Source organism: Teleopsis dalmanni, chromosome X, assembly GCF_002237135.1.
Source record: "Teleopsis dalmanni isolate 2A chromosome X, ASM223713v2, whole genome shotgun sequence".
NCBI classification, from domain to species: Eukaryota; Metazoa; Arthropoda; class Insecta; order Diptera; family Diopsidae; genus Teleopsis; species Teleopsis dalmanni.
In genome coordinates, this window is record NC_051848.1 from 13449938 (window position 1) to 13465483 (window position 15546).

Here is a 15546-nt window from a genome sequence, read left to right on the forward strand (position 1 = left end):
TAATAAATTTAAGTTTTTTATGGAATAAGAAATTTTTAGATTTCTACACGTGTAGCTAAAAACTAAAACCAGGTGATGGGAGAGTCTTTCAATAAACATGAACATACAAAAAATGTGAATATTTTTAGAATTGTTTTTTAAATGTTTTAAACAGATTAGTTACTCAAATTCCTAATTAAGTAATTCATTTTTAATACAAACTAAATTATTCCGAATTATTTAAAGAAATATGTAATTGCCCAAATAGTCGTCATTCGGAGGTTGAGTTAGAAATTAAGTTTCAAACTTAAGTTCTAATAACATAACTTTTTTATGATATTACGGAAGAGGCAATAAAACTCTGTAAAGTAGATGCTATACTAGTTTTTATTGACTCAACAGGACTTAGAGACCTACTCTAAACCCAGAAGTGGGCACAATAGACCCAACGGTCGCAATGCCACATCCCCCAATAATAATAATAAGGTAGACTTTTCGGAAAAATAGGCTTTTCGAATTAAAATGTTTGAATGCCATATGGTGCTCGAGCATTTACTATTTGTACAATAAAAACCAAAAATTAATAAAATGAAAAATAATGAAGTACGATTATTTATAGTATTTGAATTCGAGCATAACGAATATATACTGTCAATTAGAAAATGTTCGTTTAGAAAAAACAATCCAAATTGATTCCTTTTCAAAAAATTAAATAAATATATTTAAAAAAGCTTCGCGAACGGGAATTTGCCAAAAGATCTGCGGTGCATAGCTTTTAAACAACAGTGAAAGATATTTTCCCACCGGTCCCTTCAAAAATTTTCATGTTGCATTCTAAAAATAGATCGTATATCAATAAAGTTCCAGAATATATGAAGGAATTATCTTCATAATGGATACCTTTGTAATTCTTTTGGTTGGTACGGTACTAACGTTAGAACACTTTAGCCATAAAGCTAAACAAACCCCAATCATTAAAAGAAAACAGATTTATTGAGCAAAGTGTTGCAAAAAATTATAAATATAACTTTAAAGTAGTTCATTCTAAATAATATTTGGAGCGAAATCTTATCATGGAAAAAGCGTTATAAACTATTTTGAGATTGTTAAAAAGAATGACTCTTTAACATATATTTATCTAAGTACTTTAATAAAGTTTAATAGTATCAATATTAAGTTTAATGATAAGTTTATGAATCTTACATTAGAAATTGAGATTCATATCATAATCTTGGTGTTTCAAAAATTTCAATCTAGTCTCAACGACACGCCCATAAGATAAAAACCGGTTTTAAAAACGTCATATTACCGAGTTCTATCAAGTTATAAAAATTTATTCATTTGCTGAACGCTTTGCAGTGATGAATAATTGTCAGCTACTTTCTGAATGCTTTTTCGCAGTGGAAATATCTATCAGTTACTTATTGGCCGCATATTGTAAACTATAACTACATAAGAAGCTTTTACAAAATAAAAAATATTAAAGTAATATCCGTAGACAACTTAGTTTCTAATCAAAAAAGATTCAAAATTACATAAAATTCTTTATTATTTTAAAAATAAATACGATAAATACTGCTTCCCTCACTTCATTTTAAATGTTCCAAATATATCTAAATGCAAAATATAGTACACTCGCTATAATCTGGGCACTTAATAGCTTTCACGTATTAACCTGTACCAAATTGTAGTCTCTACAAACCGGAAACAAAAAAAAAACATTAATTCAATATTTCTTTTATTTTATTTACCCTTTTTGTATATTCATTTCTTGTAATTTCATTTGCAATAATTATAGATAAAGTTTGATTGTGAAATTTATTTTATAATATAATACAGACTCGTACATATTGGGTATCTCGTAATAACTGACACAATAATTAAATTTGATGGTTATATAAATAAAAGTTTATTACATTATCAGCAAAAAAAAATTTTTTGATCTTCCGCGCAACTCTTGTAATATAATTATCCGGTTTATCAAGAAGATACTGTACTAGTAAGTATTCCATATACACTAATACCCTGATTCGCGTCGTTAATTGGGACTGACATTTTACCACATATTTAATTTCCAAAAATATTCTTATTTTTGACTTGTTGGTGGAGATAATCTCATTAAATATCGACAGAGCCTTATTTTGAATTAACATATGGCTCAATGACATTCTTTTTTGATCCTGATTTTCTATCTAAATGGATAGAAGGGACTCCATTTTTATAATTAATGGACTTTTAGTTTTTTCATAGCCCTTTACCTAGTCCGCGTCATAATATCAAATTGCTCTAACAGTAGGTGGAGCTAAGCACAGAATTCTCCCAATGTCAAGAGTTATTTCTCCAAGAGTTCAAAACGTCTTAAAATGTCTAACTTTTGTTCCAAAGAACTTTGTTTACGCTTTTGACTCATTTTAATACTTTATAAAGCAGAAATTTATCTTTCCACTTCACCACACAAATGTAAACAGACACCTTTTAACTAAAAACTTCATTTTTAAAAAATGTGACCTACAAGAAATAAAATAGAAATCCCCTCTCTACGCATGTAACGACGTAAATCGAAACACTGCCGACGCAATTCAAAGTCAAAACTTATTTTTTTTTTTTGGCGACACAATTTGAATTCAAAACTTATTTTTTTTTTTTTTGCGACGCAATTCGAATCAACGCAAATTGGGGTATTAGTGTATATTAAAATTAATTCCTAATAAAACCTTAGTATTTAAAATTTAATTTGTTTTTTTGAAGTTACTTAAAAAACGGAAACATGTAATGAGTCATAAAACTACACATACAAAGCATAATAATTATTTATGTTAGTTATCCAAAAAATATGTAATCTCACATAATATAGACACTTTTTATACAAATACATTTGTAATTAACTGACTTAAACAATTCCACTTACTACAATAAGTATTTCGTGAATTTTTTATACCATACATTTCATTACAATCATTTTACATTAATATCTCATATTAAATCTGAAAGTATGTAAATGCTTATATACATGAATATTTACGAACATTTCTGTGCTGATTCGTATAGATAGATCTATTTATAGATGCATATATTTATCATTTTTAAAAAAGGGCTTAAACTAACATATATACACAAATAAATACATATATTTGTTTTATCATAAATAATACATTAAAATAATACGCTTAATAATAATTACATATTATAATAGATGTGTTTGAAATAAAATTCGTTTATACATAATATTTAAATATTTCAAATAAATTTAAAATTATTATGCAAAATTAAGACTAATTTATAATTTTAGAACATGTTTCTTTAAAATTAAACTATTAGAAATTGTAAGTAAATTTTTAAGTCCAAAAAATTTAATTTTTAATGAAATTTTTTTATATTTAATTTCAAACCGTGAGCAACTTACCATTTTAAATATGAATGAGTTTAATTCCTGAATTCAAATTATATGCGTAAACCTAAGTCAATAAGTGATCACTGATAATGGATATTTTGCTGTATCCGAAACACCTGTACGGTTAGAACATAATTCACTTAATTAAATATTAAATGTTTGGAATTAAGAATTTCCTCACCGTTATCACTTTTCTATTTGAAGATGGATTTCTTGTCATTAATTATAAAATTTTGTAATTGATAAGAGTTATAGCAATCAAAATTTAAATATAATATTACTATGCATATGGCCATAAGTAATATTTACAACATAAAACACAAATATGTGAAATATGTGAATAGTTTTATAATTTAGTTTTTCATTAGTTAAAGTTTTGTCTCCAAATTGAAATGTTAAACTGCAAAAAGAAAAAGTTAATATTGATTTTACTTGGAATTTGTAAAATATTTTATTACTGTCATCTGTACTGTTGACTGTGCCGCTTTCCAAAAATTCTCGTAATTCATTTTCTAAGTCTACCCCACTATTGGAACCAACTACATCTTCATCAATGTCCATAGAAATAGACGAACTATTAACATTTGTGTCATCCATTATACCTAAACTTGGCGGATGTATTTGATTAACTGTCATATTTATTTGTGGCATTGTAACAGGCTGCTGTAATATCTCTGGCAAGGGGACTCGAGTTGGTGGTTGTGGTGGCGGTGGTAGACCCCCTACAAAACAAAGGAAAAAGTTAAAAAACTGTTTCATTATAAAAGGATATTAACAACTGATATTCCACAATGCAAAATATTAATAAAAAGTAGTGATACATGCTTTGTTTGATTTAAAGTATTTCTTACCGAACGACATACCCATGCCCTTTCGTAAACTGTAAACATCAGCTATGGCTGAGGGCGGTAACTTTTTGACAACATCAGTTAATTGTTGTGTGATTTGATGTGCTATATGTGTCTCCTCTTGTCCAACCGGTTGTACTTGCGATAAATGTGGTGGCAATGGTTGTGAAAGGCGTTCATTCTGTGCGGCACGCAATCTTTCAATTAAACTTAAATTATTGCTTAAATGCTCTTGCAAACGCCGTGTTAACTCGAAATTCTTCATTTCTGCTTCAACTGTGTCCAGAAAATCAACCTCGATGCCAAGTTCATTAAGTGTACGTAATCGATTGAAGTCTATACGCGTATTTTTATACCTTTCGTACTCCTCTTCAATTTGTTCACGTGTTTCAGTTACTACCTGTTTGCCATTGAAGACAGAGAAACATTTGAGCGCTTCATTTATTTCGTAGTTCTGTACTTGTAAATCATAAAGATCTGCCATGGCTTTGGAGTGTTCACCATTTGTTAGCACATCTAATAGACTATTCGCCAACATTGAAGAGTAATCCGAGTCTTTGGTAAATTGTAGAATGCTTTCAGCATATTCGGTACTAGTAGCATCACCATAAGTGTTCATGACTAATTGGCACTCATCTTTGTTTAAATTGGAAAACCTAGAATCAAAAGTTGGAGCAAAAGATGCGAATGGTCCATAACTTAACGGTTTCAACAATTTGCCTTCATTGCGATTATCTTCTCGCAAACCATGCAATTGACCGGAGCCTGCTTCTAATTTACCAATAATTTCTCCAAGTGTTATAATTTTTTCTGGACCCTCGTTATCGTTTTTAATTAAAAAACTTAAGGAAGTTGTACCATCTTTATTTTGCCGCAAGAAACCCATTTGATGTGCTTTTTCCTTAGCACTTAAACGTTTCTTTGCAGCACGTGAAGCACTCTGAGCTTGGGCTAAAATTTCTTCTGATGTTAGATCATCTACATATGGTTCAAAGCGAGATTTCGGTTCATTTAGTATACGTAAAGCACGTCGTTTTTCTTCTTCCTCCAATTGCGCCGCAGTAGGTTCGTCTGCACTTGTTGATGCGCATTCATCAGCAGAGTCGAGTGCATGATGATCGTAACCACCAAAGTCACTGTGCATTAATTCGAAACCTAATTCTTTTGAGGTAAGTTCTCGCATATAACCTGAAAGCGGCTTAAGGCTTCTCATCAGGTTTTCAGGCATTAGATGTTTTATGCCTACTTGTAACAAACGTTTGGCTGCTTTATTATAAACTGTGTCAACATGATTGTAAAAAATTGCATTTTCACACATCAGCTTAAAGTCTTCAGTAAATTCTGTAAGTGTTGCGTATTCATTATCATCAATTTTTTGACGCATTGTTGAAAAATCCATAGGTTTAGATATTATGGACGAATAACCTGGTGCAATGTCATCAGTAACGGGCCAAGCAAAAAATTGATGGGGATCTCGTTTTTCCAAAAACCGTAACAAATGTTCAAGTAACTTATTTAATGGAGACTTTTGCTGCTTCAGCTTAAGAACACAGGTACGTGGCTCTCGTCCAGACTCGCTAGATGAACTTGGAGTTTTGGGTGCTTCCAATGGCTTAGGTGTGAGTCCTGAAACCGAACTACCACCTATGGGCGTAGAAGCGGTAGTAGACGCTGAAGGCGATGGTATCAATAACTGTAATGAAAGTTTTTAGTACTATTAGATTAAACAAAACCACACTTACTTCAGGTAGAGGTTTTGTAGGACTACCATTACCAGCACCTAGTGTAGACGATTGTATTGAAGATGCTGGCGACGTCAATATAGCATCATCAACTTTACGTGGTACTATTGGTTTTGAAACGGGACGACAAGAAGGTGAGTTATCTGTCGTCATTCCAGCATAAAACAGTATATTTTCAGGAAGGGGTCGAGAATTTTCATCATCTATAAAACTAAAACCATCTTGTGATGAGTCAACTTCGCAACCTGGCAATGCTTCTGGTGGTACACTTTTAATATTTCGAGGTTCTTCAATAGTTATCGGTGATTTTTCAACTATTATTGGCTCATCAAATTCGTTTAAACGTTCTGAAGATGAAGCATCGCGATGCCTGTCGCTATAATGGCTACTTTCATGGCGATGTCGTTTCTCTTTGTGATGCTTATGTTTTTTTTCACGATCTTTTTTTTTTTTTTTCTTTTTGGATTTTTTATGTCGTTCGGTATGTAGCTGTTGCGTATGTGCTGTGGAAGGACTATCCGAAACTGGTATCACATCTGTCGTACTACCTAGCAGACCCGTTGCGGATGCAAGCGGAGAGTCAGCATTGTATTCAGGGGTTGAATTTGAACCAACTTTAAGTATGAGTTTCAGACCACGCTGCAACTGCGCTGGATCCATATTATTACTGTACTCTATTCAAAAAATAAAAATTTCATTAAATATGCAATAAAAAAAATTTTTGATATCTACCTTCATATTTTTCCCGCTTTTCCGATTTGTGTTTCTTATGCTTCTTTGAAGAACCCATTTATTATTTTTTTATCTGATTCGTCTCTCAAAAAGTTGAAATTTTTTACAATATTTTTTATTTATTTAAATTAGAGTGTTTTAACCAAGCGCCATTTATTATTTTATTATCTGATTCGTCTTTCAAGAAGTTGAAATTTTTCACATTTGGTATTTATTTAAATTGGAACGTTTCAGTCAAGCGCCATTTATTACTTTTTTATCTGATTCGTTTTCAAAAAGTTGAAATTTTTTAAGATATTTGGCATTTATTTACATTAGAACGTTTTAGCCAAGCGCCCTAGCTCACACGTTTACCTAGGATCTCGCTTTCACCATTTTGCTCCTCACATACTTCACCGCTTGTTGTTATTTTGAGCAGCGTAGCCACATAAAAATATATATCTTATTTTATTTTGATAAAGACGTTGCCATATAAACTAAAATATTATAACTGCATGCAAAAGGGATCTTATTCTATATGGTGTTGAATAAAAACAGAACTACAAAACTTTTGTTGTAATAAACAATAGGTGCTTTCAATAGCTCGCAAGTGTGGCAAAAACAACAACTTTAGGCCAGCTGTAGTTGCTTAAATGTAAACAACAACACTATTTTCTCTGTCTAAGCACCTAGTTGTGATGTGGCCAAACACTTTGGCCACTAAAAAAACAAAGTGTTACCAACGCAATAAGCGAACTATTGTGAACCTTCATTGGAAACTCCATCGAATATTGCAATCATATGTAAACAAAAACTCAAACCAAATTCAAAAATTTCATAAATTTGAAAATTGGGAAAAAAGTAAAATTTCAGTTTTATTTTGAAATTTCCAACATATTGACCATTTCTTTTAATTCTGTATTCATTTTATTTAAAAATTTTAAATTAACTATTTATTATTATACATAATGCAATATGCTTGCATTATGTTCACATATGCAGGATTTGCTACTTGCCAAAACATAACCCTTAATGGGTTAACAATAACAGTGGATTTACAACATCCCGAATTCTTCGTTTGTATAAACTGAGGTTCGTATTTTAATGGTCTTCCAATGAAGAAGAATACTAAATATCTACTGTTCACATTTTTTATATATTATATATATTTATATAAAGAATTTGTATTCAATTTTAATGTTTCTTAGTGAATACAATTAACAAAACAAATTAAATTTAAGCTCCGCGCTCTAAAACTCTTACATCATTCACAATAATGTACACTTTTCTCTATCAAGTTTTATAATATAAAATTTAACTATCAATCGACTCAATGAATGACTATTTTCTATCAATAGATATTTTATTATAGCCACATAGCCAGTCACGGTTTTTTATTATGCTTTATAATGCACTATAATATATTCGCATTATATTATATTATTTATTATAACCCATTATAATGGCAATATATGCAGTATTGCAATACATATGCGTAACAGAAATTGTATGGCATTTAATGCCAACAATTATTGCGATGTAATGATATATATAGCATTAATTCCGGAAGTACGAGAATACTCTAATTCGTACAATCAAATGTTATAAAGCAATTTTAAAAGTGATGGCAGCTTGAAAATTAAACTGTGTTGGCAACTCTTGTCTATTCGTCTAGTCATCTGCTTGTCAAGTGAAATACATTTGAATTTAAAATTTTTTGAAAAGATAAACTAAATCATCATAAATGTGTTTCATATAAAAGATTAACTCATACTAACAACATACATATATTTTACTCCTTCAAAATTTGTAACTTTTGGCACAATTAATCAAAATTAGCAGTGAAAATTGGAAGAAAAAGATGAGCAAAAATAAGGCAAAGTCTGTTAAGCCAACACCGAACAGTCCAGTTCAAGTGTACTTTAAGCCACGTTATGCACAACAAGGTCGATCTGCGCAGCAGGCACAGCCGCAGGCACAATCCCAACAACCACAAACAGCGCCAGCGGCAAAAGGAATAAACATTGACTACGCATTAAACAGTATTATGACCACCGTTCGTAACAATATAAATCGTAAGTCAAAATGTAATTTGAATTATTACTAAAATTTTTAATATGTAAAAATTTTTTTACATTATAGAAAATCCTAATAAAAAGACTGTCATGTTCAATGGAGTACAATTATCTAATGGATTTGAGAAAATGGGAAAAACGTATCCGATTCCCAAAGTAGTGTCTACCAATCCAGCTAAGCACAACGTCGGCGTAAGAGTAGCGCCAAAAACGAATAAGAGTACTCCAAGTCGCAAACCAAGTTCCAGTTCCGATCAACGTATAAAGGAATTAATGCGTCAACGTGAAATTTTGGCTGATATCTTGTCGGGTTATCAGAAATTGCAGCGCGAACGACAAGTCATTGCAGTTGAAATACAGTCAATGCGCAACTATCTCTCAGATATACAAGACAAGCTTCAGAAGTCACTTTCAACATTAAGAACTAACAGGCACTTCAATAAGATTGGAACAGCGACCACAAGGGTAGGCGGTAAGAACCTTGCTGTGGCACATAAACGTATACCTGCTAAGAAAACGGTTAATGTAAACACAATAAGGAATGGTGCCAATTCGTTTTTGTATAAGAAAAAGTGGAAAGCGTAATTCTATCACGCATTCAAATAAAATAATTTCCTGTAATACAAACAATAAGTTACAAAAAAAGTAAGTAAAAAGATGTACTTATAATTATATAAAAGGAACTCTCCTGTACATTCTCACATAGCAGTTTGGTTGCTATATATATTACATGTTATTAAGTAACTTAGAAATTTCTCACAATTATATTAAGATAACTATGGACAAGTAGATAAATTAATATAAGTAGTTAGCTATGTTCGATTATGAGGGCGATCCTAACGCTCAATATAAACCAATTGACCCATTGTTTTACAGTTCAATGTGATCTTAAGCTTCATCATGCATCAAATAAGTTCTTGCACGATTAACGATGTTCCTCTATGCCATCCTGTTTGTTGCCACTTGCTTCCAATTTAGCACTTCTTTTTCGTTTGTTATCCACTACAGAGTTGAGTCTTTTTGGCGTTTTTGCGCCCTATCACTTATTAGCGCATAAAGAGGTATCTGTCTTTGTAGTCAACTAACTCTACTCTTAAGACACGTTTCGCTTATCGGGGATGTTGCGTTTTTATGTAACTTATGTTTTCTTTTGAGAAGTTTTAGTGCTCCTTGAAGCTTCTTGGTCTTTAATGATACTCTATAAAAATCGTTACTTTTTCTTTTTCTTCTTCTTGTTCTTGAGTTAGTGCTATTACGCACTTTTACTCTATAAGTGCTGGTGTAATTACTTGCGTATAAAGTAACTTTCTGTTTTTAAAGTTGAAGTGATAATTATTAAATAGCGGCTTTAATAAATGTAGAATCTTAGAGCAGCTATTCTGTTTGTATTTCAAATGTTTAAGCCAATTAAACCGTTTGTCAAAAGTGACCCCCAGATATTTTATGCTATCCTTCCACCGTATCTCCGTGTCGTTATTATAACCTTTACTATAACTAAATATGTTCTTTAAAAAGAGGATAAGTTTTAATGCTCCTTATTATTTCTTGACCGATTGTGATATTCTATAAAAATCGTTACTATAACCTTTACTATAACTCAATGTGTTCTTTAAGAAGAGGTTTGATTGCTGAGTAATATGTTATAGATCTGAGCACCTAATATGTTTAATTTTCGTTGCACATGTACTGCAGAAAGATAAATTAGATATGAGTCACTTGCATTAGCCTAAGGCTCTTAAATGTTCACTATTCGTAATGGTTTAGTATTTAGTGGCGGTTCTACGTATATTTCTGATTCAAGATTTATCCGTCTTATTATATTCAATTTATTATCTTTGAGACATATTTGAGTCTTCCAACATCTATATCAAGATTTATACATAGATATACATAGCTACATAGAGAAGTACTGTTTGCGTCATATTGTGCTAGTTCAGCTGCTTATACCTGACATGGTAGTTACTATGTCCTGCTAGTCAAGCGATGAATAAACTCTCATGTCTACTGATCTCATTTAGGTGCTGTATTGTAAAATGTTATGTAACGTGTAGAAAATGAAAGACTTTGACTGCTGTTTAACTATCTGTAATGAATCTAATATCCTCATCCGTTATGCGTCTTTTTAATATTGTGTCAGCGGTAAGTTTTAACGCTATATTGAAATAGATTTCATACGAGAAGTCTTCTTTGACCATGTAGATCTTGTATTGACTATAATGTTTAAAAATTATATTGCCATTCTTCTGGTTCGATAATAGTATTTAAATATTCTTGAACTTTATCGAGAGTGCTAGTGTTTTCGATTTCTTGAGATAGTTTATTCTGGTGTGTAAGCAGGTCCTTTCAAGTCCCTCTTAGAGTTGACCTCAAGTATTGTAAAATTATAATATAAGACAGATGGTCTTTAGAGTTCGATGTAAATTTGCGATGTAAGTTTGTTCTTCACTTGAAGCGATTTGAAGCGATTTGAAGCGATGACTACGCTATTTAGTAATACCGGGTTGACAATCGAAATGATTTTATATAATATATAAAAAATAAAAATATAAATATTTGTCAATATTTAACATATTGAATATGTTTTCAATGTATTTGTTTCCAATACTGTTTGCCTGTCTGTCCGTCCTTTTTGATAATAAAGTGTAAATTGTAAATCTTTCGTAATATACTCATAAAACATACTCAAATATGATATCTTCTTAATACGATTTTTTTCTCACTACTCTTTCTTAATTCGTACGAGTAGATAAAAGTATATCTTAATTATTTATTATTATAATGTCTAGAACTCTTATCTGTTAAAATTTTTAAAAAATACAAAAAAAATTTATAAAAACAAAATTAAATTGATGTAAGCCTGTGCTATGCTACTTATATGATAAAGCTGATAACTAAATATATACTAAGATGTGAGATACGCTTTTTTTTCGTAAAGACTGATTGAGTATGTAGTATACAGGGTCATGTTAATCTAAATTAAATTGATAAGATTTCTTAAGTATTTATTATAGAACAATATATGTTTTAGAGGTTATTGCATGCTTTAAGATACTTTTTTTTAAATCTAGTATCTCACTATGACTGTTCGAAGGCTAATTATTTTTATTTCTTCAACTTTCAATCAGTGTTTTATTTTTTTTTGAAAGCTGAATGTTTATTCTAATAAGCCGTATATTTATCTGTAGATATGTATACAGCATTAATAAAGTTTCCCTTTTTGACAATTTTTGTTAGCTTTGTGATAAATCTTGGATATTTAAAATCTAAGTGTGCGCAAAGTCTTAAGTGTAGATAACAACCTCTTATTTGACTTAGTAATAGCGGTGCAATTATTTATTATTAAGTAAAATAAACACATCATTTAACGAAGTCTTTTATCATTAGGTAAAAACAAGTTAAACTGAACGCATCTAAAAAATCAAAAATGTTTACTCGTCCGTTATATAATGCTCAACCCAGTCAAGCTACAAAAATTCTAGATCCTGCTGCACCCAATTATCGTATGGGCGATTATGGCTACGGTAAAGAGGATGCAAGAGTTTTTCAAGTTAAGAAAAATGGACCTATACATTCCATATTAGAATACAAAGTAAGTGCTTATATGCGTCTGGGTAGTCATAAAGAATATTACGAAGGTGAGTTTTAGTTTACACCTAGTGTATAAATGATAATCGGTTTTACGTGTTCCCTAATTGTAGCGAATAACTGTGATATAATTGGTAGCGATGTTGCTGAAACTACTATTTATATGCATGCACGCAAATATGGTCTTAAGACTCCAGAAGAATTCGCGCTATCACTCACTAAACATTTTCTCGACACATACAATATTATAGCCGAGTCAAATGTTGTTGTCGAAGATTTGCAGTGGGATCGTCTAGGCACTAAAGAGAGTGAAGGCTATTATAAAGATGCTGCACATAACCACGTATTTACGAGAAATTGTAATGAAAAACGGTATTGTGAAGTTGTTCGCAAAAGGGGAGGTAATTTTGTTAAGTTCACTGAACAATTAAAATTTTGAATTAATTTACAATTTACTCCTAAAGAGGACAAACCATTACTAATTGGTGGTATAAGTGATTTGCGTGTTATTAAAACTGCTAAATCCTCATTTGTGGGTTATGTTAAAGGTGATCTGTTTACAGAGGGTGATATGCCGGAGCGTATACTCTGTACAGACCTGAATGCTAGATGGCAATATGCAACTATTGATAATATTGATTTCACAAAACATTGGTATAAAGTACGCGAAATTTTACTTAAGAGTTTTGCTGGTCATCCAGTGGACGGCTTTAGTACAACGTCTGTGCAATTTATTGCTTATACAGCGGAGCGTAATATATTGGATGCTATGCCAGAGGTAAATATTATTAATATATACAATAAATAAATCGTTTTTAATTATTTATTTTCTTTAATATAACAGATTTGCAGTGTTATGATAACATTGCCAAATTATCCCCATCTGCAGTATGATTTTTCACGTTTCCCATCCTTTGAATCTGAAGTTGACGTAATTATAAGCAATCCAAGGGATCTACCTCGAAGTGTTGGTTATGCACATTTAGACCGTCTTAAATTAAACGAAAACTAATTAAAATCTACAGAAATTAAATTCTTTGAAATAGTGATATCACAACAATAAAATAAATACAAACAATAAAATAGCACAAATTCGTTTTTAGTGTATCTATAGAGTATTTTTTCAGCATTGCTCTGTGTGGTGCTTTCATATAGTCATATATTCATATATTCATATAGTATTTTTTAACAATATGCGCACAAGTTAAGCACTCAATACAATATTTGTAAAAGACATACAATTGAAAAAAAATAAATATGTTTTATTAAATATAAATATTAAGTACAATTATATTAACAGTATGTTTACACTAAGAAAGGAAGGTCGTCATTTACAAACTCTAAAATCAAAGGCACAACGTAAAGATCGTATTTAATGCTTCTAAACGTATCGAAAGCTTATGTTTGGAAGCAATGGAAAATGAAAACGGGTAGAACATTTATCAGAGGAATAAATTCAGCAAAAACATAAACAACAACGTAATTGTGATTTGTATCATTAAATAAAATTGAATGTCATTTTGGAATGTTGGGTTTGTATGCTAAAAGCACATACATATTGTTGAATATAAGTTATGAGCAAAGAATCTATAGTACAAAGAAGTGCCACGCTCATACAAACGAAATACCCACTTTATTTTGCTGGTGGATTTATAATAAATCCTCATGCAACAATGTTCGATCGAGTCACAACTGGTATGATGTTCAGTTCAAACTCATTGCAACCCACAATTGTTTTTATACGCCTGTTTCTTTTGCCTTTCTTGTTTTTATTTGTCTATTTTATTAATATACATTGATTAGTAGCGAAATGAATGGTAAAGAAATCCCTGAAACAATTTTTTCATATACTTTGTTGCTTTATTTTTTTGTACTGGAAAGGCCCATATCATAGGAGTAAAGAGTAACAGAACATATTATTTTTTTTATTGCAAAAAATGATGCACTACAAAAACCATTATGTATGTACAAATGTGATATTGGAGACATTAAGTCTGCAGTATATTAATATGTATGTTTTTATTGCACATTTGTGCATATATTTTACCTCAAAAGGAACTACTTCTTAATAGTTTGAATTTTTGGTGACTTTTTGTGATTATTTTAAAAAATATTTTTAAGATTCATATAAAAGTGTTTGAAAAGTATTTTAAAGAAAATAAAAATATTAGAAAAGTAAGAAAAATTATATTGAAAAAATGTATAGAAGTCACTAAAACCACTAATAATGCTTCCTGGTTTGAGGAAGCGCATGAATGCTATTTACACCGGATTGAAATGTTAAAATTGGTGATTACGATATTGCTTCGGAAACATTGCGCATGGACAACATTTAAGAATAAAGCTTCATAGAATGAAAAAAATCAGATTTGAGACATAAATAAATTTGTAATGTGTTTTTACACTACAATTCATAACAATATTAAACAGGTAATTTTGTTTTTGTTTTATACTATTAAATTAAAAAAATTATCAAATGTACACAATTTTGACTTCGTCACTGAAATGCTGTTTGATCGCTTGAACATTTTACAGCGAACAAACATACAAACATGCATATAATGTAATACAGAGGGTTGCATGTATGATTGAATACGAATGCAGTCGGGCTTTTGTCAGCCTTACTCGACTCACATATAGGTTTGAACTGGACATCATACCAGTTGTGACTCGATCGAACATTGTTGCATGAGGTTGGGTGGATTTATTATAAATCCACCAGCAAAATAAAGTGGGTATTTCGTTTGTATGAGCGTGGCACTTCTTTGTACTATAGATTCTTTGTTATGAGTATAAAGTATAAAGTAAGTATGAATATAACAAAGCCTTCTAGTATATAATAATTTTATGACTTTTATAATTTCATAATATTTATAATTTGTAATCACCATGTAGGGAGTGCTGTTATATTAAGTATTGGGAACCAAATTATCTAATTTTGATAAAGCAGTTTTGCAGTGAGAAACATTTACCGGACCATCAATGTTTACATTGACAGGAGTCAATTTAATGTCAGAAGTATTCTTAGCGGAATAATAAAAAAAAAGAAAGTAAAACCTGGCGATATTATTTCTTAAATGGATTTATTATTTATTTTGAGATATTTTTTTAAAGATTTATTTCGTGAAATTATTTTCTAATACTTATATCACTTTTGTAGTGCAGTTAGCTGGCATTTTTTCATATTATTTGTTGCATTTTTGAATGTTTTAGTT

The 15546-nt window shown here is 30.6% G+C and overlaps 3 protein-coding genes across 3 annotated transcripts; 2 read left to right on the top strand and 1 right to left on the bottom strand.

Annotated features, from left to right (window-relative positions):
- Positions 1 to 3231: 3231 nt before the first annotated feature.
- LOC119687652 (bromodomain-containing protein 7) lies at positions 3232 to 7225 on the bottom strand. The gene is made up of 6 exons (XM_038102058.1): positions 6693 to 7225; positions 5961 to 6634; positions 4222 to 5911; positions 3829 to 4092; positions 3552 to 3770; positions 3232 to 3486 (listed from the first exon to the last, which is right to left on the bottom strand). The coding sequence occupies exons 1-5, from the start codon at positions 6748 to 6750 to the stop codon at positions 3766 to 3768; spliced, it is 2691 nt and encodes an 896-aa protein (XP_037957986.1). The 5' UTR covers positions 6751 to 7225; the 3' UTR covers positions 3232 to 3486; positions 3552 to 3765.
- A 1163-nt stretch (positions 7226 to 8388) lies between these two features.
- Positions 8389 to 9395, top strand: LOC119689552. The gene is made up of 2 exons (XM_038104407.1): positions 8389 to 8746; positions 8814 to 9395. The coding sequence occupies exons 1-2, from the start codon at positions 8533 to 8535 to the stop codon at positions 9329 to 9331; spliced, it is 732 nt and encodes a 243-aa protein (XP_037960335.1). The 5' UTR covers positions 8389 to 8532; the 3' UTR covers positions 9332 to 9395.
- Positions 9306 to 13435, top strand: LOC119689551 (uricase-like). The gene is made up of 5 exons (XM_038104404.1): positions 9306 to 9391; positions 12131 to 12381; positions 12445 to 12732; positions 12796 to 13109; positions 13176 to 13435. Exons 2-5 carry the CDS (start codon positions 12171 to 12173, stop codon positions 13341 to 13343), a joined length of 981 nt encoding a protein of 326 aa, XP_037960332.1. The 5' UTR covers positions 9306 to 9391; positions 12131 to 12170; the 3' UTR covers positions 13344 to 13435.
- The last annotated feature ends 2111 nt before the right edge of the window (positions 13436 to 15546 follow it).